At 35.5% G+C, this 23,281-nt stretch overlaps 1 protein-coding gene across 1 annotated transcript in view; it reads right to left on the bottom strand.

The window, feature by feature from the left end:
* eEF1gamma (elongation factor 1-gamma) overlaps positions 1-23,281 on the bottom strand; it is a 77,871-nt gene that overhangs the window by 15,767 nt on the left and 38,823 nt on the right. The window contains exons 4-7 of the mRNA XM_090376787.1: positions 22,531-22,673; positions 14,444-14,587; positions 9,633-9,762; positions 5,471-5,684 (exon numbers count right to left, since the gene is read on the bottom strand). Of these exons, the coding sequence (XP_090232913.1) occupies positions 5,471-5,684; positions 9,633-9,762; positions 14,444-14,587; positions 22,531-22,673 (631 nt within the window). The remainder of the gene's footprint in view (positions 1-5,470; positions 5,685-9,632; positions 9,763-14,443; positions 14,588-22,530; positions 22,674-23,281) is intronic.

Here is a 23,281-nt window from a genome sequence, read left to right as displayed (position 1 = left end):
CCTAAATGGTTATCTAATGAACTAATGAGACTCGTAATAGAGAAGAAAAATGCATGGGATGCATATAAATTATCAAGCGACTCAGAAGCCTATGGCAGATATAAGCTAGTCTGTAATCAGGTGACAAAGGAGGTTAGGCAGGCGAAGGCAGATTACAAGAAATCTTTGGCAAAAGATGCTAAGAAAAACAGCAAGGATTTCTTTACTTATATAAACTCTAAAAGGAAGGGGATGAATCTGATTGGTCCACTTGACATCGATGGTTCGATTGTTGATGATCCTGTTCAGACAGCAAACAAACTAAATGAGTATTTTGCATCTACATTCACACATGAGGAATTATTAACGTTTGAAAATGGCAGAAGGTTATCAAATTGTAGCAGGATACTTAATGATTTTGTAATAACTGAAAGCAAAGTGGAGGAGAAATTGTTGAAGTTGAAATTGTTGAAACATAAGAAAAGCACCTGGGGTGGATGGGATCTATCCTGTTATATTAAAGGAGGCGGCAAAGCAACTAAGCAAACCCTTAGCCATAATTATGAGAGCATCCTTGGACTCAGGAGAGGTTCCCACAGATTGGAGATGTGCAAATGTATCCCCAATTCACAAAGGGGGATCGAAGGGTGACACGAGTAATTACAGACCAGTTAAGTTTAATTTCTGTTCCGGGTAAAATAACGAAGTCACTGGTTAAAGATGCATTGCAGGATCATCTAGACAAGACTGCAGCAATAATTCAGACACAGCATGGGTTTGTTAAGGGAAAGTCTTGTCTGACAAATTTGATAGGATATTATGATGTGCTTACAAAGGAACTGGATGCAAAAAATAATTTTGATATCATATATTTGGATTTCAGGAAAGCTTTTGACACTGTTGCGCATGGACGACTATTGTACAAATTGGAGCAGAATGGTATTAAGGATAAGTTGCTACAATGGATAAAAGGATGGTTAAGTGGGAGAAGACAGAGGGTGGTAATCAATGGGTGCTGCTCTTCTTGAACTAATGTTATTAGTGGAGTCCCACAGGGTTCGGTGTTAGGTCCACTGTTGTTTTGTTTATTTATCAATGATATTGATGAAGGTATATCAGGCTTAATGTCGAAGTTTGCAGATGATATAAAGGTTGGCAGGGTTGTTAATGACAGTAATGGCAGTGTGCTACTGGAACAGGATCTAGATAATTTGGGCAGATGGGCTAAGAAGTGGCAACTGAAGTTTAACCTTGACAAATGCAAAGTACTGCATATGGGTAGAAGTAACCCCAGAGAAACGTACCAACTGTGTGGTACTACACTTAAGGTGGTAGAAAATGAAAAAGACCTGGGAGTAATTGTGCAGTCAGATATGAAGTTTTCTGAGCAATGCAGACAGGCTGCCAGGGCAGGTCATGGGGTTTTGTCAATGATATATAGGAATTTTGCTAGCAGGGAAAAGGGAAATTTTGCTAGCCTTGAGTACTGCGTACAGGTCTGGAGGCCTCATTTTAGGAAGGATGTAGATTTACTTGAGCGTGTACAGAGAAGGGCAACAAGATTGGCGAGGGGAATGAAGGGATCCTCTTACCAAGAGAGGTTTAAGTTCTGCAAATTGTAGTGGCTGGAGACTAGGCACTTGCGCAGTGATCTGATTGAGGTATATAAGGCCTTGAATGGGTTGAGCACGCTGAATTCTGATGGGATCCTTCCACTTGTTCATATTACGAACCTAAGGGGGCATAAATTCAAATTAAGAAAAGACAGATAGATTAGATGTGCAGAAATTTGCCTTTAGCCAGCGGGTGGTTAATTGCTGGAACAAACTTCCATCTGTCATTGTGGAAGTTGAGAGGTTGAATAAATTTAAGGAGGAACTGGACAGGCATTTGGAGGGAATGGTGTGATTTTTTTTTTTTTTTTGGCTGATGCTGCATAAGCTCATTTACTTGCTTTCTTGCATCAAATGCCACTGCTACTACTGCTACTACTACTACTACAAGGTAGGTGCAGAATATGCAGTACTGCCCCCTAATTATAGGTAGGAGCTTACCCTGTGTGGGCAATGATGCCCGAATCATTTCAGAGGAAAACAACCTTCTCTACATGTAAGGAAGAACTGTGATATCACTTGTAGCTATTTGTGTTTCATTTCTCGTTATGAAATGCATCAATCTTCATGCAGTTATGATCGCTGTACTCCTCTCTCATCTTCACTATAATACAAAAGCCCTACAATAATTCTTGAAAATGCTACTACATTTCACACCTCTGGAAGAAAGAGGCAAGTTATTATCATCTAAGCATCTTCTTGTATTGCTGGGTGTTGGTATCAACTGGATTGGATAGTCCCTAGCCCTTCGTGTGCTGTCTATCTCAGCATCACCAACTGAACAGCACCTGATCTGTGTTGTTCACTTCTGGACTGCCTATATGTGCAGATGGACTTTGGACATTGTTGTATATTACAAATACATTTGTAAATTGTATTTGTAATATTGTATGTACAGTATCAGGAACATATATGCCAGAATTTGGCAGGGAATGTCCGGTAGAATTAAAAAAATAATAATAAAATAAAATAAAAAATAAAGACATTAAGGTGTTTCATGACTGGAGGCTTGAACAGGTCTGCTGTTGTACTCTGAGACAACAAATAATAGGATTTTTTTATCAAGTCAAACCAGGCGCAGTAAGCTTGCAGTTTTGATTTCTTTGATGTATCACACCTGATCTTCACAAGGTTTGGTGTTTATCTTTTTGAAGTGGTCAAAGGCAATGGGTTGCATGACCATGATGACAGAATGTAGGAAGGGGTTGTGTGAGGGATCAGTGAACTTAAGAGAGGGGAATGGGTGGGAATAACAGGTTCAGAGGGGCAACCAGAATACAATGAACTAAGAGAATGTAAAGGAAATGAGTGTTGCTAAGCATGAGAAATAAGGATGAGGAAGCAGTAAGGTTGTGGAACAGTGGAGAGCTGAGAGCTAGTATTTTTGTTGGTTTTACAGTGCTTCACCATTTTAGGACATCTGTGAGTCTATTACATCTATAAGTGTTCATACGCGGAGAAACCAAGAATAACCTGATAGAACCCCCCCATTTCAGATCAGCTAACTAGAGCCAAATTGAAGAGGCCCTTAATTCCTTCAGTCATATATAGTGATATGGGGTGGGGTGAACAAGCAAAGTTTAGGTGTGGTGAATTAATTAGGTATCTGACTCACTGCAAGGCTACCTTTTTAAATGCCACTGGCAGGATGATGACAGAAGGATTTGAAGCATGTTGGAAGCCTTTGGCACTTCAGGCGTCAGCTTAAAAGTACTTTTCTCGGTGAAAAGGTAATGGGTATTAACAATTGTTTACCTGATTTAATTATGAAAAATCATGATCTGTGCACAAAATGCACACCTCTTAAAAAGCGATGAGAAGCTACACAGTTAAGAACCCCATCTCCTCAAGAGTGAGTCCTCTACATCTGCATGTGGCTAGGAAGGAATGATTGTGGCTGAACAGAGCCACAACTGAATCAAGTCTAGGTCTGACCTAGACTTGATTAAACCACAACAAAAGTATAAATATGAAGATATCAAGGAATTAAAAAATAATAATAATAATAAAACTTCACAAAACACTACTATTCTGCAATAGCAGAAGTACCTGGAGTAAAAAACAAGAAACAAATTAATCAACCACTACTGGTGATACTTACTTGCATAACCATTCAGACAATATTTAAAACAACTACTGCCATTATGAATTACCTCTTTTTCATAGTTCTTTACAGATTACTAATGAGTATAAAAAATAAATTAAAACTATTTATAGATGATCACATTATAAACTTTTAATTTTGGCCATAAGAGGGCCTTTTCAATCCCTGCACTAAAAAAATTCAACTAAGAGTTGAATGTAAGCTTCTAAGTGTTTCACTCACTCACTCACTCACTCACACACACACACACACACACACACACACACACACACACACACACACACACACACACACACACACACACACACACACACACACACACACAACAAAAATTAGCCACTTGTGGTATTTAGGACATAAAAAATTGAATTTATGTACCATGTATGCTTACAACATTAAAATTAGACCATAAGGTTGATCTGTTTTCCTTATTTACAGGTCTCACTACTGTCACTCCGTTTTTCTGCATACTAGCAAAAAGGAGCAATGCCATTTGGCAGGTCTAAAAAACATTGTGTAAAAGAAGTAGCTGATCTTTCAGAAAGAACAGTAATAAGAGTTGAGAGCACATAGCAAAGAAAATTGAATGTAAGGATAGCTGTTGTCAGGCCCGTGCTAACAGCTATGCATAAAAAAGCCTGGATACAACTGGCTAAAAGACAGCTGATGACTGGAAAGTTGTGACGTGGTCTGACGAATCCAAATTTTGCTTACAATATAATGATGTGTCATTGAGTTCACAGGATAAACAATGATGCATTTCACGCAGATTGTGTGGAAGGTTCTGTACAAACTCAGTGATGCTATGGGGAAGTTTTAACTATTCTGAAGTGGGTTCCCTACTTGAAATACCAACAAGGATAAATCAGGCTGGCTATACAAGCAATTTGGATTATCAGGTTGTCCTTTTGATGAATATTTGAAGTGACACTCGCGATTTAAATACTTCTGAATTCTAGCATGACAACTGTCTGGGTTATGGGGGGGGACCCTCTATTGTTTTAAACTGTTGTTGTTATTATTTGGTTTTTAGGAGCATTAGCAACTATGGCCATATTGCTCCGGGAATATGCGGTGGTCATTCCCTGACCTTTCCGCATTCTCCGTATTTGATGGTGACGGGCTCGAACCCCGGTTTAATCAAGAAGCGTGTGCTACGCACTGCTGCTCCTTCCCACCTAGCTACGGAGGCGCCTTGTTTTAAACTGAACACGTCACCAGATCTAAATCCTATTGAGAACATACGAGACTATCTTGAATGGAAAGTGAAAGCACAATAGCATCTGTGAAACCTTGTGAATGAATTACTGGTATAAGCTATTTAGGGATCTAGCTGAATCCCTCCCAGCAATAATTGATGAAATGATTTGTGTTCAAGGGGCTACATATTATTAATTGAAAATTTACAAGATGACTAACTTTTCGTCCAGTGCTTGTATATATGCTCCTAATTTGCAATCAAATAAACCACTGTGCAACCAGTAATACAATAAAATTATTCATGAGCCCTAAAAAGTAGAAAATAATCCAGGTCCCAATACCTGGTTTATTCCTTACGTTTTAGTGAATAAGCTAATTTGAAACTGTCAAGATTCAAAAATGCTGTCATATTTTCACACTACTGAAACCGAACACTTTCCTTCTACAAAATAGTTTGTTTTACCAATAAGCTGCTATATCTGTTGCTATACTTAGGAAGAACATTTTCACATGCCAGTATTAAACAAATCAATAACCTATGATGAAAAAGTCATTCAAGAATAACGCTACTTACCCTTTGGGGAACTTTTCAAATGGATCCTTGGATTTCGGTTCCTGTGCTAAAATTAATTCTGTCTCATCTGGCTCTTCCTCTTCCTTGAGTTGGTTTTCTTTCTTCTCTTTCTTTTCCTGTTTTTTCCCCTCCTTTGGTTTCTGCTTTTCTTCTTTATTCTTAACCTTGTCTTTTCCTTCTTTCACCTGACTCTGCAGTTCTGCATACTTCTTGGCTGTAAATAAAACATAAAAAAGCTGTAGAACAAAATGGAAAGGTGTAACATTTCTACAAGTTAAAATTAGGAATTTTTCTAATCAGACAAGATTCCAAATCATAATGCTATTATTATAAATGCAGCATTTTGCCACAGATATATAAACCAATGATCCAGTATTTTTCAAATACAAGCTCAGAGATTTAACTGTTTTTCAAATACAATATTTTTTGTATTTGAAAAACAGTTTGTAACAGTTAAATCTGAGCCAGTATTTTTCAAATACAAGCTCAGAGATTTAACTGTTTTCTTTACGTGCTATAAAGTAACATCATTGTGTTTTAACCTGAAGTGGATTCACTAGGACTTAAACTTTGCATAAAATAGTGGGGGAGAGGAAGCTTTTTTGTAAAGATTTGTTTTAGTACTAGCAATGGCCACATGGTGCAAGGAAGCCTATGGCTTATGCTGCACCAGCCAAAAAAATAAAAAAATAAAATAAATAAAATAATAATAAAAAATAAAATAAAATAATAATAAGAAAAAAAAATAAATAAAAAAAATAATAATTAATAAGAGTAAAAAGACAACCTATGTGTTTCCCTCCTCCCATAGGTAATTATCCAGCTGACCTTTGAATTTCCTCAAACTGTCAGTCTCTACCACCCATGTAGGTAACTTATTCTAGTAATTTATCTCACGGGCTAAAATAAAACTTCTTGCAATCCAGTCTAAACATCTCGCCCCATAACTTGAAACTATGTCCTCATTCATCCAAGTGCTTATGCTTCTCAGAGCCTTAAACACCTCAACCAAGTCTCCTCCAAGGTGCCTAGTTTCCAAGTTCTGCAACACACATATTCGAAGTCTTTCCTCATATGGACGCCCCTTTGCCAATCTCACCAGGCGAGTTACCCATCTTTGGACCCTCTCAAGAAGCACAATGTCTTTCTTTAGGGGCGGTCTCCATACTTGAACACAGTATTCCAAGTGTGGTCTATAGCCTTATATAATTGGATTATGATGTCCTTATCTCTACTAGCAAATGTTCAATAAATCATCAGTAATGGCACGATGGGCCTGCCTTGCAACCTGCCTACAATGCTCGAAGAACTTCATATCTGATCGTAGCATAACACCCAAGTCCCTTTCCTCCACTACTGGATTTAGTTCAATGCCACCAAGTGTATAAGTTATTTTCAGGTTACTGTTCCCCAGGTGCAATACCTTACACTTCGCTGGATTAAAACATAGCTGCTATTTTTCTGACCATCCCTGAAGTCTATCTAGGTCATTCTGAAAAGCTCTGCTTGGCAGTGATCATTAACTACTCTACCAATCTTTACATCATCTGCAAATTTAGACATCACACCCTCTATCCCTTCATCAATGTCATTTATGAAAATCAAAAACAACAGTGGTCCTAATACTGATCCTCGGGGAATCCCACTTCTTATATCAACCCAATCTGAGGAATAACCATTTATCACAACAACCCTCTGCCTCCGGCCCTGAAGCCATCCAGCTATCCATCTAAGGATTTTCTCTGTGATTCAAACCTGTTCCAGCTTATAAAGTGACCGCTCATGTGGGACTGGGTCAAATGTTTTGATGAAATCCAAATAAACAATGTCGAAATTACTCCCTAAGTCCATCTATTGAGTGACCCTGTCAAAATAACTAACCAGATTAGTTAAACATAATTTTCCCTTTACAAAAAAATGCTGAGTATCCTTCAGAATTCCATTTCTATCTAAATGATCCTGAATTCCACCCTTGATCGTTGTCTCTGTGATTTTCCCTACTACTGAAGTTAGACTAAATGGCCAGTAATTTCCCACTTCACTTTTAGAACCACCCTTATATATGGGAGATACATTGGCACTTTTCCAAACCAACGGAATCTCCCCAGAGTCCAGTGATGCTCTTGTAATTAGCTTCAATGATTCATTGCATTCATTTGCCGCCTCCCTTAAGATTATAGGGTATATGCCATCAACCTCAGGAGCCTTACTGGCCATGTGAAATTTAATCATTAATTACATTTTTTTTCGACTTCACTTCCATAAATTCTCATTGACGTGAAGGGTTTTTCTTCTGTAAATATCAATGCAAAGTAACTATTGAGTTCATCTGCAACTTCAGCTGGGGTAGCTAATACTATCCCACATCCATTACATAAGGGTCTGATCTGGTTTGAAAAGGTTTGTCCTCTTTTTTGCATTTATATATATGAAAAAGTATTTATCCTCCTCTTTGCTCTCTTTTCCAGCCTCACCTTTTCTGTGGCACTATTACAGATCATTTGTTATCACATTATAAAACTGAGATCATCACATAATAATAGTGATGGAAAATCACCATAATTATTATGTAATAATTTTTAATGCAACCTGTTCTGGAATTAAAAATATACCTATACATGACTTTGGTTTAATGTATTTTAAGCAAATATTGTATAAGTGTTTTGTGCGTGTGAGTGAGTGAGAGAGAGAGAGAGAGAGAGAGTAGTTTAGGCAGGGTGGCACCTGAATGCAAGTTCGATTCAACAGAAGCCTGTAGACCAGTCACAATGAAAGTGTAGCATTGTGCTACATTGTGACTGGCCACTTAGCAACCAGGACAATGCAATCACCAGGGTAGCAACTTTCGTTCCTGATTCTGCCATGAGGAAGCAGGCCTCTACAAGCATGTATTGAACACCCTTCGCCCCAAATCCTGAGGGAAAGGAGAAATTTATAAGTATTATTTACACTCTACATAAGGTGAGTGCTGATAATTAAGCTAAGCTACTTCTGTATTCTTCTATGTTAAGTAAATTACTCTAGTAGTAACTTGGTGTTAATTTGTCTTTCAGTCTGACATATGTACCCAATATAAGCATTATCAAAAAAAAAAAAAAAAAAAAGTAATGGATTGTTTAAGGAGCATTGACAAGATGTCATATTCCCTGTTCAGGTGGAGATGCAAGGTTTTTAAAAATTAAGTTGCATACACAATATTTATGAGCAAATGCAATCAAAATGCTGTAAAACAAAGGCTGATAATGCTTCAATGTGGAATGGGTTACTGGCTAAGCTAGAAAGTATGGGTATTCAAATCAACTGAAAGGAATATCTGTAAGGAGTGGAAGATCTCTGGACAAATTATAGAAAAATGGAATTAGTGTGTAAAAACTATGGACAGGCTAGTCGATGTTATTGACAGGTCATGATAGGAAACTTGAACAGAGTAGGCAGTCATTTTAAATTGAGGATTAAATCAACCACAGGAGAAATTCCTATTTAATATGAGTATGTACCATGTTATAACATAACATAACAAACCTTATGCAAAATTATGGAAAAATAAAACTTTTTGTACAAGACCAGAAGTTTCAATATTACACTAGGTTTTGTTTATATATTTTATATTTTAACTTAATCCACTGGCAGTTGCACAAAATTATATAAGATACTGCTTTTGAAAGTCATTTTGACCTTGTCAACGGGGATTTCTCAATTTTTAATAGAAAATTTTTTAAAAATATATTTAAAATTAAAAAAAAATTAAATAAAATAGCCTGGAAAGCAGTGCAAGTTATTCTTGCAGCTGAATCCCATGCAAGATTTAAAGGATTTTACAAACACAGAAAACATTCATACACTTAATATCAAGATTTCTCGAAAGGCAACCTTGATATTATCCTAGTAAGTGACACAAATGCATAACATTTTCAAAAGTGAAAGTGTTAAATTTATATATAAAAAAATTAATATAGCAGGTACATTGTTACATGGACCAATATAGGATCTATGGCAGTGCATAACCTAAAATAGAAGAGTAAAACACTGCCATAAGCATCTGAAAGTTGAGAAAAAATAAAAGGCTGAATGGTGGACTGCTTCACACACAGATTACAGTGGAAATTTATAACATGGTTTATTATCAGTAATATAATTTTATTATGGAAATTAAAAAGCATACCATCAAATGTCCCCATCTTTTCACATAATACAATATCTCCTAGAACAGACTTAAACTGTGGCTGGTTGATAAGGGTTTTAAACCATCGATTAACATTAACAAAAGAATTTCGAAAGGAAGGTTCCAGCACCTATATATAGAAAAAATATAAATAAATAAATAATTTCAAAACGTTCAAGCTCATTTTTTGCCTGTTCAACAAACTTAAAAATAATACCAAGATAATAAGCATATAGTGCTTATACAGCAGAATCTGTTGAGAAAACTGGTAATATTTCAAACTTACTAGGTTTTTTCCAACTAATTTCAAGATATACTGGCATTTTACTTTTTTATAAAAGGGCAAGTAAATAAAATAATGTTATACTAACACAATTATAAACAATAATTATGATGAAGGATGTATATCTGATTTCTATATTCACCCAGTACTGACCAGTGTGTAGAAGATTAACTTATTTTAAGGATGGTTTGACATATTGTACTAACAGAATTATACACATGTATAAGTAGCACAACAATGGAGCGCCTCACAAATCAAGCCTTGGAACTTAAGTTCCAAGGCTGGATTTGTGAGGCTCCATTGTAGTGTCACTTACATAGGCCTTTAAAGTACAGGTAGTTCTGGACTTTATGAGTTAATTCGTTCCTAGCACATGCTCGTAAAGCAGGAATTTATTTCACATAGATATAAGGTTAAAAATAGGGGTTACGTTCTCAACAATGATTGATTTATCGAAAGAAATGAAAACATAGCCTGTAAAATCAAGCAAATTATAATAATAGAGAAATTATTTATGACTTACAAATGTTAAAGAATGTTTATTCTTCATCATCATCGACAAAATGCACACTCGTTGATCACTCATTATTGGCTCGGCACTCATTGGTTTGTTGCATAAGGAGTCTTCTTCAGAAATGTTTCAAGAGGTGCTTGTTTGCAAGATAATCTTCTTTTTTAATTATAAATTTCACGATTGCATGCATAAGCATTTTTTTAACAGCACACACATTTCGCGTGGAGTAACAAGTTTACGAAGCTTAAAAAAAGGAATGAACAGAAGATTCTTAAAATTTATTTATGTTTTTTATATGATTGAAGATTTCAGTAAAGGGGAAACACATTTCACCATAATAAGATAAAAAAAACCCACACAATTCCAGCTATCGGTATTTTCGCAAATGCAAGATCGAGTTTACTACCTGTTTATAATTGCTTGCAGTAACAGAAAAGCCCAATAAACCTGAAAGTGCAAATTGTTTTTATTGTTTTATGGTCATGACCTTCAGAAATGTGCTTTAGAAAAATATCACAAAGGCGTTTAAAATTGATTCTATAACAGAACATATGATAACGATGAAAGTATAGTGCACTTTAATGATTTGAATTGGTAACTAATACAATTTACAAACCACGCTCATGACCTTTTATATGGCCTTAAGGTCACACTCGTGACCTTAAAAATGATATTCAGAGAAATAAATAGCTTAGTTATACAGCAAAAATTTCAACTTCCAAAATCTTGAAACGAATTACCAAAAAACAATGTGTTATTGGGTTCACATTACGATATTTTAACAATACAATGGTGTCTCTGGAACTGATCAATATTGTAAAGGAGGTACACTGTTTGTATAGCTACACAGTATTTATGAATGTTTAACATTCATTTTTTGCAATTAATGTTCATATTTTCGATTCTGTTGATACTTGGGGGAAAAAAACTCATAAACACAGGAACTCGTAAAGCGAGAACTGCCTGTACTATGTATTATTGTACAAGTACATCTTACATCAAGAGAAAGTTATGTGAAAAGAGTATTATATTACATTGCTTTTTTTTTTTTTTTTTTTTTATCTTACAGTAAAAATAACATTATTCCCCCTTCTCAACATCAAATTTGCATGGTTGCTTCTTCAAAGTGTAATTGTCAATGGATCATTTTTTTTCTTTTAGATGGCATATTTAAGAGGTCAATTTTCATTTAATTATTGGCAAATGCAAATTGACAAAAGTGGTGATGATCTTGTTTACCAAGCACAGTGATCTAAAAGTTCTTTAGTGTTCAGTGAGAGCCTTGACCATGAATAGTAGTAATCTCATGGCCTTCTTAAAGGTTTTTGTGCTCCAATGTGGTGGGAGCACAGTAAAAATATTTACAACTCTGAGATGAACTTGAGAATTAAATTTATCAATTCTCACATTGTTTGCCAAATTTTTCTACTTTCCTAACAACAGCCAGAGAATGGCAGTGTTGTATAACAGATCACCAGATTTCAAGTTCAATGGTATACTGTTTTAGCCACTTCTCATTTTATCGGAGAAGGGTCTGGGTTCAAATGCCATCAGAAATTAGATGTAATTCTTAAAGTACCCTTCACCCATCCTGGGGTTTGTTTGTTTGTTATCTGGTTTTTAGGAGCATTAGCAACTAAGGCCATATTGCTCCGGGATATGCGGTGGTCATTCCCTGACCTTTCCGCATCTTCCGTATTTGGTGGTGACAGGCTCGAACCTCGGTCTAATCAAGAAGCGTGTGCTACGCACTGCTGCTCCTTCCCACCTGGCTATGGAGGCGCCCCATCCTGGGGCTGTAGTTAGCTAATCTCTGGTGGGGGAGTAGTAGAGTAATTAGATGCTGGGTTAAACTTAATTAATTTCACAGAGCAGTCAATAATATATATGATGCAGCAGTTCAGGCTTAAATATTTCTTCTTGGAGTATAGGCACAAAAAACATAATATTTAATAACAATGCATATTCTCTGTCATGATTCTTGTCATTTTAAGCTCTTGCTAACTTAAATCACAACGTATAAAATATATTGCATGAACAAATTAATTGATGTACTAAAAAAAAAAAAAAAAAGCTCTAACTTATCCTAATGTGATCTGTCTCACATTTTATCTGTACATGATATATTCCCTGCACATAACAAACCGTTGTTTATTGCATTTTTGCGAGTTGATATAAGAATGGTGATATGTAACTACTCTGATTTTACCGCTTTAAAATTTTATGGATTCAGTTCTACAAATTTATTTTTATTACCTATTTATAATGGTTTTGCTTAAGAGCAAATGAGTTGCTAGGGAATAATCCATCAACTTTTGGACTGATTGATGATGATGGTGGTGATTGTACTGGAGGTCAATGGATAAGTTAAATTTAATTTGGTGAGCAGTCCCAATATAGATGATGTAATAGTTCAGATTTTAAGGTATGTGGACATCAAGTATATAACAAAAATTAATGAGGGGTACAAAACCTGTTCGATCTTTTTCCAAGTCAGAGACAAACTAAATTGTGCATTTAGTTTTATTCTTAGTTGACTTTTTTTTTTAAAACACTGTTTAAATAAATGCTCATTTCTTTGCATTTGTTATGTTGTTGCCTTACTTTGAAGGGAGGTCAGTGATTACCAAAACCTGGAAGGTGGTAGAACATAACATCTTTATGGAGAAAAGCAAAAAATTATTTCAAGTTGGCAGTTGATCCTCATGGTAAGATGTAGAGTAGTTAGTCTTTTTCAAAACAGTAATATAACTAAGGCTTGCCAGTGATTATGTTATTTACCAGAAACTATTGCAGCCTTCTATATTGCCTTGTTTGTTTAGTTTTGGAAAACAAGTAAATTAGCTTTATTTAATTTTAATATAAAAAAAAAAGATAAATTAAAAAAACTAGAAAATTGTTTAATTTTTCATTATTGTTCTATATATTAAATAATGTCAAGGATGCAATAGTTTCTGGTAAATACAGCATTTACATGTTTTTTTTTTTTCCTGGATTATACAAATGAAATAAAAAGATGCCTTAAAGTAGTAAATACAGTTAAAAAAAAAAAAATACAATTTTATTTCAATATCAGATACGGAGAATTTTTTCAAGATTCAAGTTCATTTAATTATTACTATCATGTCTGCTAGTATGATCCTACTGCTCCTTTACCTTCACTTTCTGACTTCAAATACTGTTAGAGAGTTAAATGAAGTTCAGAGTATTATTATTATTTTTTTAAAATAAAATCGTGTCTCAAACAATCCAACTGGCAACACCACTGGCTGAGCAATATTGCTTGATTAGCCAGTTTATGAAAGTGTCATGGTGTTACTGTACTTTACTGTACTTTGGTGTTACTGTTTACTGACATGTTATAAACTAGTGTATTTTTCTGCTGCCATGGCTTCAAGGTCGGTGTAGGTTTGCAATAATTGCTACTAAGAACATATGTTTATTAATGATATAAAGGTAAAGAAAATTGCTATTATATCACATTAAAAATGATTTTGCATTAGTTCTTCATTTGGTTCATCAGGTCGGTCATTCATGGTGCTCTATCTACTGTCCACTAAAAGCAAGAATATTTTCTGCACACATCAGATACTACTCATCACTGAAATTGTTCCACCTATAAAGAATGCATAGATTTATCCAAAAATTTGCAGGTATAACCGTGACATATACAAAAAAACAATTAGCACATCAAGCTATTCACTGCAGTAGAACGTTCAACAAGTTCTTATGTTACTACAGTAGATGATGGTGTAAATGAAAGTTGGCCTAACCTAGTACTATCCAATAGCTAATAACAATATAATTTTCAGGCACTGTTTCTGAATATACTACAACAAACTTTTATCAGGCCACAGTTCACAAATTCAGACAGACGTTAAACTAGCATTATATGTTATAGATGCAAGATAATTAATCAAGTTGCTTTTCCTTCATCTTTAACTAATTTCAGCAGATATGCATGTAAACTATACATAAATATATTAATGACAACTTATTATGCAACATACTTACATGCTGATAGAGCAAAACTAAATTGCAGCAAACAGAAATGTCAGCTAAAGTAATTCTTTCACCAACAAGGTAAGTTTTAGTGAGTAGATGATCATTTAGAACTCGAAGAACTTTTTTTACATCTTCTTTTGCTCGCTCAACATTCTGCAAAAGAAAAAAAATCTAAATGAAATTCTGATGCTGATAGAATGCAAGTTGTGTATTTACAAATTAAAAGCTAGAGTAGACATATTTTACAAACTGTGCTTTCGATATGCAAATTCAGACTTTTCTGAATATGCAAATTCAGACTTTTCATATTATAAAACAAAAAAAGCAAATAATTTATATGTGGTTTTGATATGAACCATACAAAAAATAATTACCTATAACTTATTTGGAGGATTATTTGAAACATTTTTCAAAAAAGAGGAAGCAATACTCTTGATTTGGTTATCAGCAGCAATTCTTCGTACATTAAGAATCTGCAAGTAAAAGACCCACCACATTGTAAGTGATCATAGTGTACTGATGTGGGAGTTACTTAAATATGTAACTACTGTCAAGGTTAAAGGGAAGGTTTTTTGCCTTCATAAGGGTGACTACAGTGTTCGCAGACAGCTTTTAGTTTCTATACAGGGGATCATCTCATGATGATTGCATCAAAATGGGAAGTATTCAGAGAAGTAACTGTAGAAGCTACTACACTTTTCGTACCAACCAAGAAATACTGTTCCAGGCTTAGACCTAAATGAATATAAGACTAACTGATGAGACTGATAAGAAGAAAATGCGTGGGATGCATATAAATTAAGGGGTGATAATCAAGTCAAAAAGAGGATGGGCAAGCTAGGGAAGTTTCAGAGAAGTTTCTGACAAAGAATGCCCAAGAAAAGCAACAAAGATTTCTTTACTTATATTAAGAGTAGAAAGAAGGGATTGATTCACATCAATGCACTCAATGTCGATGGTTTAACTGTTGATCCTGCTCGGATTGCTGAGAAACTAAAGGGGCATTTTGCATCTACATTCATAAGAGGAATTCTTTGGAGAAGAATGGTTTTGTGATAACCAAGAGGAAAGTAAAAGGGAAATTGAAGCTAAAAGTAAAAAAGGCACCAATGGTAGATGGGATATATCCAATTATATTAAGGAAGGCAGAGAGGTAAGCAAATCCTAAGCCATAATTATGAGAGCATCTTTCAATTCAGATGAGTTCCCTGTGGACTGGAGATGTGCAAATGTATCCCCGGTTCACAAAGGAAGATCGAAAGTTGACATGAGTAATTACAGACCTGTTAGTTCAACTTCTGTTCCAGGGAAAATAATGGAGTCAGTGGTTAAAGAAGCATTGCAGGACCATCTAGACAGGAAAGCAATTATACTGCTGTCACATGGATTTGTTAAGGGGCAATCTTGTCTGCCAATCTGACTGAAAAATGTGATAAAGTAACAAAGAAACTGGATGCAAAAAAATAATTTTGATATCATATACTTGGATTTCAGGAAAGCTGAATTTATACTGATGTATAAATTGGAGTGTTGTAGCATTGGAAGCAAGTTACTGCTATGGATAAAGGGATGGTAGAGTGGGAGAGACAGAGTGGTTATTAATGGACTAATGTTATAACTTCACTAATAACATTAGTGGGCCTCCACTAGTCCTCCAGGGTACAGTGCTGGGTCTGTTGTTTTCTATATTTATTAATGATATTGATGAAAGTATATAAATCTTAATGTCTAAATTTGCAGAAGATATAAAGGTTGGCAGGGTGGTTAATGACAGTACTCAAGGTAATGTATTGCAGCAATATCTAGAAAAATTAGGCAGATAGGCTGAGAAATGGCAGTTGAAGTTTGACATTGACATATAGTAGCAGCAATCCCAGATTAATATACCAACTGTTTGGTACTACACTCAGGGTAGTGAAAAATGAAAAAGACTCGGGGGGCAATTGTGCAGTCAGATATGAAGTTTTCTGAGCAATGCAGACAGGGCACCAGGACAGCTCATGGGGTTTTGTCACGAATCAACACTATTTCTAAAGGTTAGAAATAGTGTTGATCCACAAAATCTTTACTTAAGGTACTCTTTACTAATGGGCAGCTAATCTGGCAAGAGGTTGGCACACGGCATCACCCCTGCAAACATCACTGAAAGGGATCGATATGGCGGTCGAGGTGTCATCTAGGGAGGCATTGCCTTGGATGGACGTATACAACTCCAGATACCAGAAGGTGGTACTGTAACCGGTGCACACTACTGTACCGAGGTAATCCTACCCCACCCCATGTGTGTCTGTTCCAAGGTGCCACTGCCCCTGAGTTCAGTTCGTGTTTATGGATGATAACGCCACACCCCATCGCACTGCAGCTGTTGATATGCTTTTGGAAAGTGAGGACATTGTTCGGTATGGATTGGCCTGCCCATTTCTCCAATCTAAATCCCATTGAACACATATAAAATGCTCTGGAGAGACGCCTAGAGGCACGTTCATACCCACTAGAAAATGTTCACCAGCTGAAGATGGTGCTGACAGAGGAATGTTACAGCAAGAAATTTCTTGCGGACAATGTTACCGCAAGAAACTTATCAACAACATTGTTCTAAGTATGGACAGGCGGTGCAAAGCCTGCATTGACATTATGGGTGGCCATATCTCTTGCTGAGGAACCACCTCTTCCCTTTGTTCCATCTTTGGCAGTTATGCATCTGTATCATGGCAGCTAGTGCGATGTTGCCATTTTTGAATCAAGTCCCTCCATACCGTTTTGTTTCCTTCATCATTTCTGTACCTCACAAGGTTCCTTTGGTATGATTTTCCCATATCCAGGCCACTCCTATGAGAAGCTACAGGAGAAAACCTGACTGGTCCTAAAATTTTGCACACCAGTATATACGGCAATGGTTAGGCCACATCTTAAGTACTTCATACAATTCTGAATGAAGGCTTCACTTTAGGAAGGATATAGATCTGTTGGAATGGGTGCAGAGAAGGGCAACGAGATTGGTGAAGGGAACAAAAAATGGTTTTATCAAGAAAGGCTTACAGTTCTGCAATCACAGCATCTGGAGATCAGGCACATGTAAGGCGATCTGATTGAGTGTTTAAGGATTTGAATGGATTGAGCAAGCTCAATGCTGACGGAATTCTTCCTGTTGCTCACACTATACACATAATGCGGCATAAATTCAAACTGAGGGAGGATAGTTGCAGGATATATTTATGTAGGTTTGTTCTTAATCAGCAGGTCTAGTTTTCCTTGAATAAATACAAGGAAAACTAGACAAAATGTCGGAGGGGATGGACAGGTGATGTGGGAAGGTCTTTTTCTTTTTGCTGTTGCTTTATAAGCTTGCTTTCTTGCACCTTTTTTCCACCACTAATATGTCATAGACAAATAACATGAATTTCCAAAATTTACCCAATCAATTAACTTATGCAAGGATTCTGTATTTTTCCTCATTGGATACTGCAGTCAATCATTTATGATGACATATGTACTGGCCACTAACAGAAGAATATTTTCTGTACACAATACTAGATTGTTCATCAATGAAACTGCCCTACCTAGAAAGAATAGATGTTTTTATCCAAAAAATTTTCAGGTATAACTATGGCATAACCAATTATGCGATCTGTGCAGTAGAAGATCCAATGATATATCTGTAATCAGGAATCTGAAAGTGCTATAAATATGTGATCTGCTGATAAGGAACAGAAAACGTATCTGTCACAATCTGCCAAATTTTCAAGATCATAATACCATCCCTGCCTGAGCCTGTGTCAGGAGCACAATCAGTAGACAATGTGAAAATTGGTGCTGCTCTTCCTCTCCACTGCCACATACCATTTCATTGTCATCAGCATGTCTGCAGTGGTGAAGGACGAGCTGCTTGAGGACAAGAACAGTATCATGTAGTCCTTAGTGATAAATCATATTTATGTTTGAGATTTAGTGAACAACTGTATGCATGCATGGTGACCCAAAAATCCTCCTGTTCTGATGATAGAACCTGTTAATCTGTCCAACTACCTTCCTGTACCCATTATTGCCAACCGCAGCCAACCACTGTTGGCAATAATGGCAATTGGGCATCACAATCCACAAGAACAGTGATTTGCTGTGCTATCATCCACATTCTGACAACAAGGCTCACAATCCCAGATCCCGGTATTCGGGATCTCAGTATTGTACCGACAACCCAATAATCCGATCCCCCCCCCTGAAGTCTGGTTGCCTTAAGCGTATTTAGAGGCATCACACACTCAGGCAGCCATTCACTTATCTTGTTTGCCTACTACCATTTGCAGATTCCTGTTTTAGGGCAGTAACTGAAACATTATTTAATGTTCTACTATACCATTTAGCTTGACATGATAAATCATTTATATTCATATATGTCACAGATATATATGCAAATTTTAAGGAGGTAAATCCATTCTTCCCAGGTGGAATTATTTCAATGAAAAGTATCAGATATAAAACACAAGTTAATTTAAATATCGGATGTATAATTTATCAGAGCCTTGAATATTATTTTCAAAACGTTGTATATGGCTAAAAGAGAAAGACAGAGCCCTAAACTACTTCATACTTTACTGGCTGGCAAATAAAACATATAGTTTTGTATGACTTCTCAGACATGACAACCTATAATATATTGTCCACAAATCAAAGTCAAAATTCATACAAAATTAATGTACCTCCTGTTGGTTGCATACATATGCATAAATGTAATATGTACGCCGAAAAGGGAGGATTTCAAATGTATTTTATGCTGCTACAAAAGATATAGATGCCACAAGAGGAAATTGCACTAATTAAAAAAAAAAAAAAATTTATTTTCCCCTACCAAAACATACCATACCATCTTTTGAAGGGTAAAAGCAAAAGTTTCAATGGCTTGACATGCTGCGAATCAGGCAGCACATATGCATTTCATTCATTTGCTTGAATAATGAGGTTTATTATTTTCTTTAACACAACCTTTTCAATAATAAGTACGGACTTGTGTAAGCATTCTGAAAGATTCCAATCCTTTTGGGTTACTCTTATGCTTCATATACAAATAACAAAATTCAGAAATTGAGTATTCTTTGTCTATTATCAGTGAGGCACTAATCTTCTTAATGAGTAGCATCCCATGACCTAATAAATAGTCAGGATCACAGAAGTGCAGTAAAAAGTTTTTTCTCTGAGGTGAAATCTCCATCTGAGCAGTATCAGTTCTAATGCTTATTTGGCAAATGGCCAATCTGACTGAACTTGTTTCCTGATTCCCAGTTTGCCAGATTTGCCCCTTATTCTAAACACAGCTGTGAAGTTTAGGGGAAAAAAAAAAGTACTGCTTGCTATTTCTAGCTGAGCTGTGGAATTTAAGGCCAAACCATGCGGCATCACATGGTAACTGCATAGTTGATCTCGTGCATACAGTGTGACCTACGTAACAATGGACATAACACACAACAAGGAACAGTTTGCTGCTCTCAAATTTTGTTTCTGTCTGTCTCAAGAAATCATCAGCTGAAGTATGAAATGTTAAAAGAGGTAAGTGAAGTATGAAATGTAAAAAAAAGAGGTAGGTGAAGTATGAAACGTTGAGCAGTATCAGTTCTAATTACGGTGGTTTAGAATTAGAGGGGTGATTTGATCACAAAAATCAGCAGTCCTGGAGGTCCAACCACTTTTGTATGTCATCACAGAAACCATAAACACTGCTTCCGTAATCATGAGAGAAGATCACCATATAGCAGTAAGGCAGCTGACAGAGATGTTGAGATGTTGATATTCTCAACATCAGTAGGAAGCACACATGGCATTCTCCATGGCAATTTTCCATGTGACACGTGTTTGTGCACAAGGGTTTCAAGACTATTCATACCGTAGCAACAGCAAGTCTGCATGGAGGTTTGTCAGGAAGCTGCAATGGATGGTTACTGAAGATGGTGAGGTTTTGCACAGGTGATAACAGCAGATGAGACAGCTTCATGATTTCAACCCAGAGTGTAAGCAACAAAGCTCTGTTTGGAAGTCTATGTCATTGTCAATACTGAAAAAAGAAAACAAAAGTTGTGGCTTCTGCAGGAAAGGTTATGGTTATCTCTTTTCTTGACATTCAAGGAATGGTTCAGCAACATGTTGTTCCATGTCATATGACTGTTATAGAATCTTATTACAGAACTGTACTGAACATGTTGCAGGATCACATTTGTTACAAATGACCACATCTGTACGCAGGTGGGTCGATGCTGCATCATGACAATGCAAGGCCTAGCGCTGCTCGTACCATTATCGAGTACTTAGCCAGCATTAATGTCACTTGCCCTACAGCCCTGATCTTGCACCCTGCAATATTTTATTTTATATTTCAGAAGTTGCAAAAACATTGGAGGCAATTCTCAACCTCATGACAAAAATGGCTTCCACCTTGTTTTTGAAGAATGGCAGAAATGTTGGAGTACATGCATTTCATCAAGTGAGGACTACTTTGAAAAGGATCATCAAAACATGGATGATTAATAAAAGCATGTTGTGAAAAAAAAATTATGTTCGTTCTTTATTGAACAGCCCTCATATAAAATAGATCTTACCACAACTGACAAAACTAAAGAAATAAGGACTTCATTAAAATATACAAACAAAAAAATGATACAGTTAAACTTAGCAATTAAAAGCATAAAAGTGATACAAACAGGTCACATATAATAGCTTTTGGAGTGATGTGCTCCTTTATCAACTACGGCAAGAACAATATAGCATACATTGTCAGCATAACAAGAAAAGAATTGAATAGCAGAAACAATGATTGACAGTTGGCAGCGAATGAGATTAATATTAAACACAAAATAAAAATACTAATTACTTACACTTTTTAAACCACAATAAAAATAATTTATTATTCAGCAATTCATTACAACTCTTACTAGCCAGGTAAACATACAAATATAATTGCCCACAGAGACCTCCAAGGGACTAAATTTAACATGTAATTATCAGTAAATATTGTATTTGTTTAAATACAAATTTACTCTTGGAACTTTCTGACCCTACTTCATATGAAGTGCTGAATCTTTTTTTTTTTTTTTTTTTTAAAGCAAGATATGCATATAACAAATCCATCAAAGTATGGCCTTGGCAGCACCCTGCCCAACAGCAATATTTTAACTCCCTCTGGGAGAGTCTGAGTATTGCTATAAGGAGGAAAGGGGAAGCACGATCTGTAAGCAGTAAAATTACTTCCTGGCCATAATGAAGCTTTGCTACAAAGCTTCCTTGTCACTATTTGGCCCAGTCGTCTTCTTCTAAAGCTATTTTTAAGTCTCTGAAATCTATTTTTAATTCTATTCTATTCGAATTTTAATTCTATTTTCAAATCTATTTATTTATTTATTTTTACACCTCTGAAATCTACCTGAAACAGAACAAATTGAAATTTTGCTCTTGAAATGGAAAGGTTGATGAATACCAACACAATTTATCACATCCTCAAAATACATAAACTACACCAGAAAAATAATTATCAACAGACAGGTTAAGAGTATTTATGTAATATCTCAAATTGGGAAAATTTATAATTTTTTAATTTTTAGGCATCTCTCACCATGTGAATTAAATCACCACTGGGTCATCAAGTGTTGCACTGAAGAAGTGCCTAGCTTCCAAATGGAAGTCTCTTATAGTGAAGTGTTATTTAACCATAATACAGTATTAATATAACTCATAGTGATAGCCTTACAATTTGAGAGATTCAAAGCAAATTCAATGAAAAGACTTGTCTTTTCATTTAATTTGTCCATTCTATAAAAAAACAGAATTAATCTTGTTACAAAAGTTAGATAATAATGGGAAAAGAAAAAGTAGAAAATTTTTTCAAGTCAAAGATGGTTTCGTTTGGTCACCCTCCAATTAGCCAGTAAATTCAGATATAATAAATGTAGACAACAAACAATTAATTTGGTCACATTAGCAAAGACAACCACAAAGAAGTTTCCATTATATTTAGCATAATGGAATATTTTTATGGAGATTTTTACTATTCTAACCAAGTAATCAATATTAGTTAATAATCCTGTAGATATGCATATATTAATGACCCACAGTACCTGTTTATTACACTGCATAATTCCAAGACATGGAAATACCCAAGTGCATGCAGCTGGAATTATCTCATTATCTGCAAAATTTATCCACTGAAGAATATGAGCTTGATCAATGAGAGTATTCCCTCTTAGCTGTTCATTACTTACTGGAAAAGAACATAAAAAGCTATATTTAAATAAAAAAAATTTTTGTGTTTCATTTTTTTAAAATTAAATAAAACTATAAACAAAAAGTTGCCCATCAGATGCTTAAAAATTTCAGAACTCCATCATTCATTGCAACAAAATCCAGAACTCAATACACAGGGCATTTAATGAAAAATGTGCATTTTTCATTAAATGCACATTTAATGAAAATGTGCATTTTCATTTCCAGCTTTCAGGAGTTTTTAATAACATGGCCATGTACAAATACATCAAGTTTTTTTGCCTGGTCAATACCAAAAGCACTGTAAAAAATAAAATATATTTATAATAGCAGTACTTTAAAAAAATATATATTTCCATGGGGCACTTTTATTTGCAATTTATAACACAGTATATTCTCTTAACTCTGATGGACATCAGAGTCACATCAAAAATTTTAGGAAAGCAGGTACATAGTGCATTTTGTATGCCATTCATTTTTTGAATTAGATGCAACTAGAAATAGTAATTTTTTTTAAATGCAATTTAAACTTAAATGCTTTTTTTAAAAGAAAAAAAGTGTCTGCTGGTGCACTCTGTGAGTGGAACATAGTGTCATAAATATGAT

The sequence above is a fragment of the Mastigoproctus giganteus genome, chromosome 6 (assembly GCF_048544385.1).
Source record: "Mastigoproctus giganteus isolate SK-2022 chromosome 6, ASM4854438v1, whole genome shotgun sequence".
NCBI classification, from domain to species: Eukaryota; Metazoa; Arthropoda; class Arachnida; order Uropygi; family Thelyphonidae; genus Mastigoproctus; species Mastigoproctus giganteus.
This window is presented reverse-complemented; position numbering and strand designations above follow the sequence as displayed.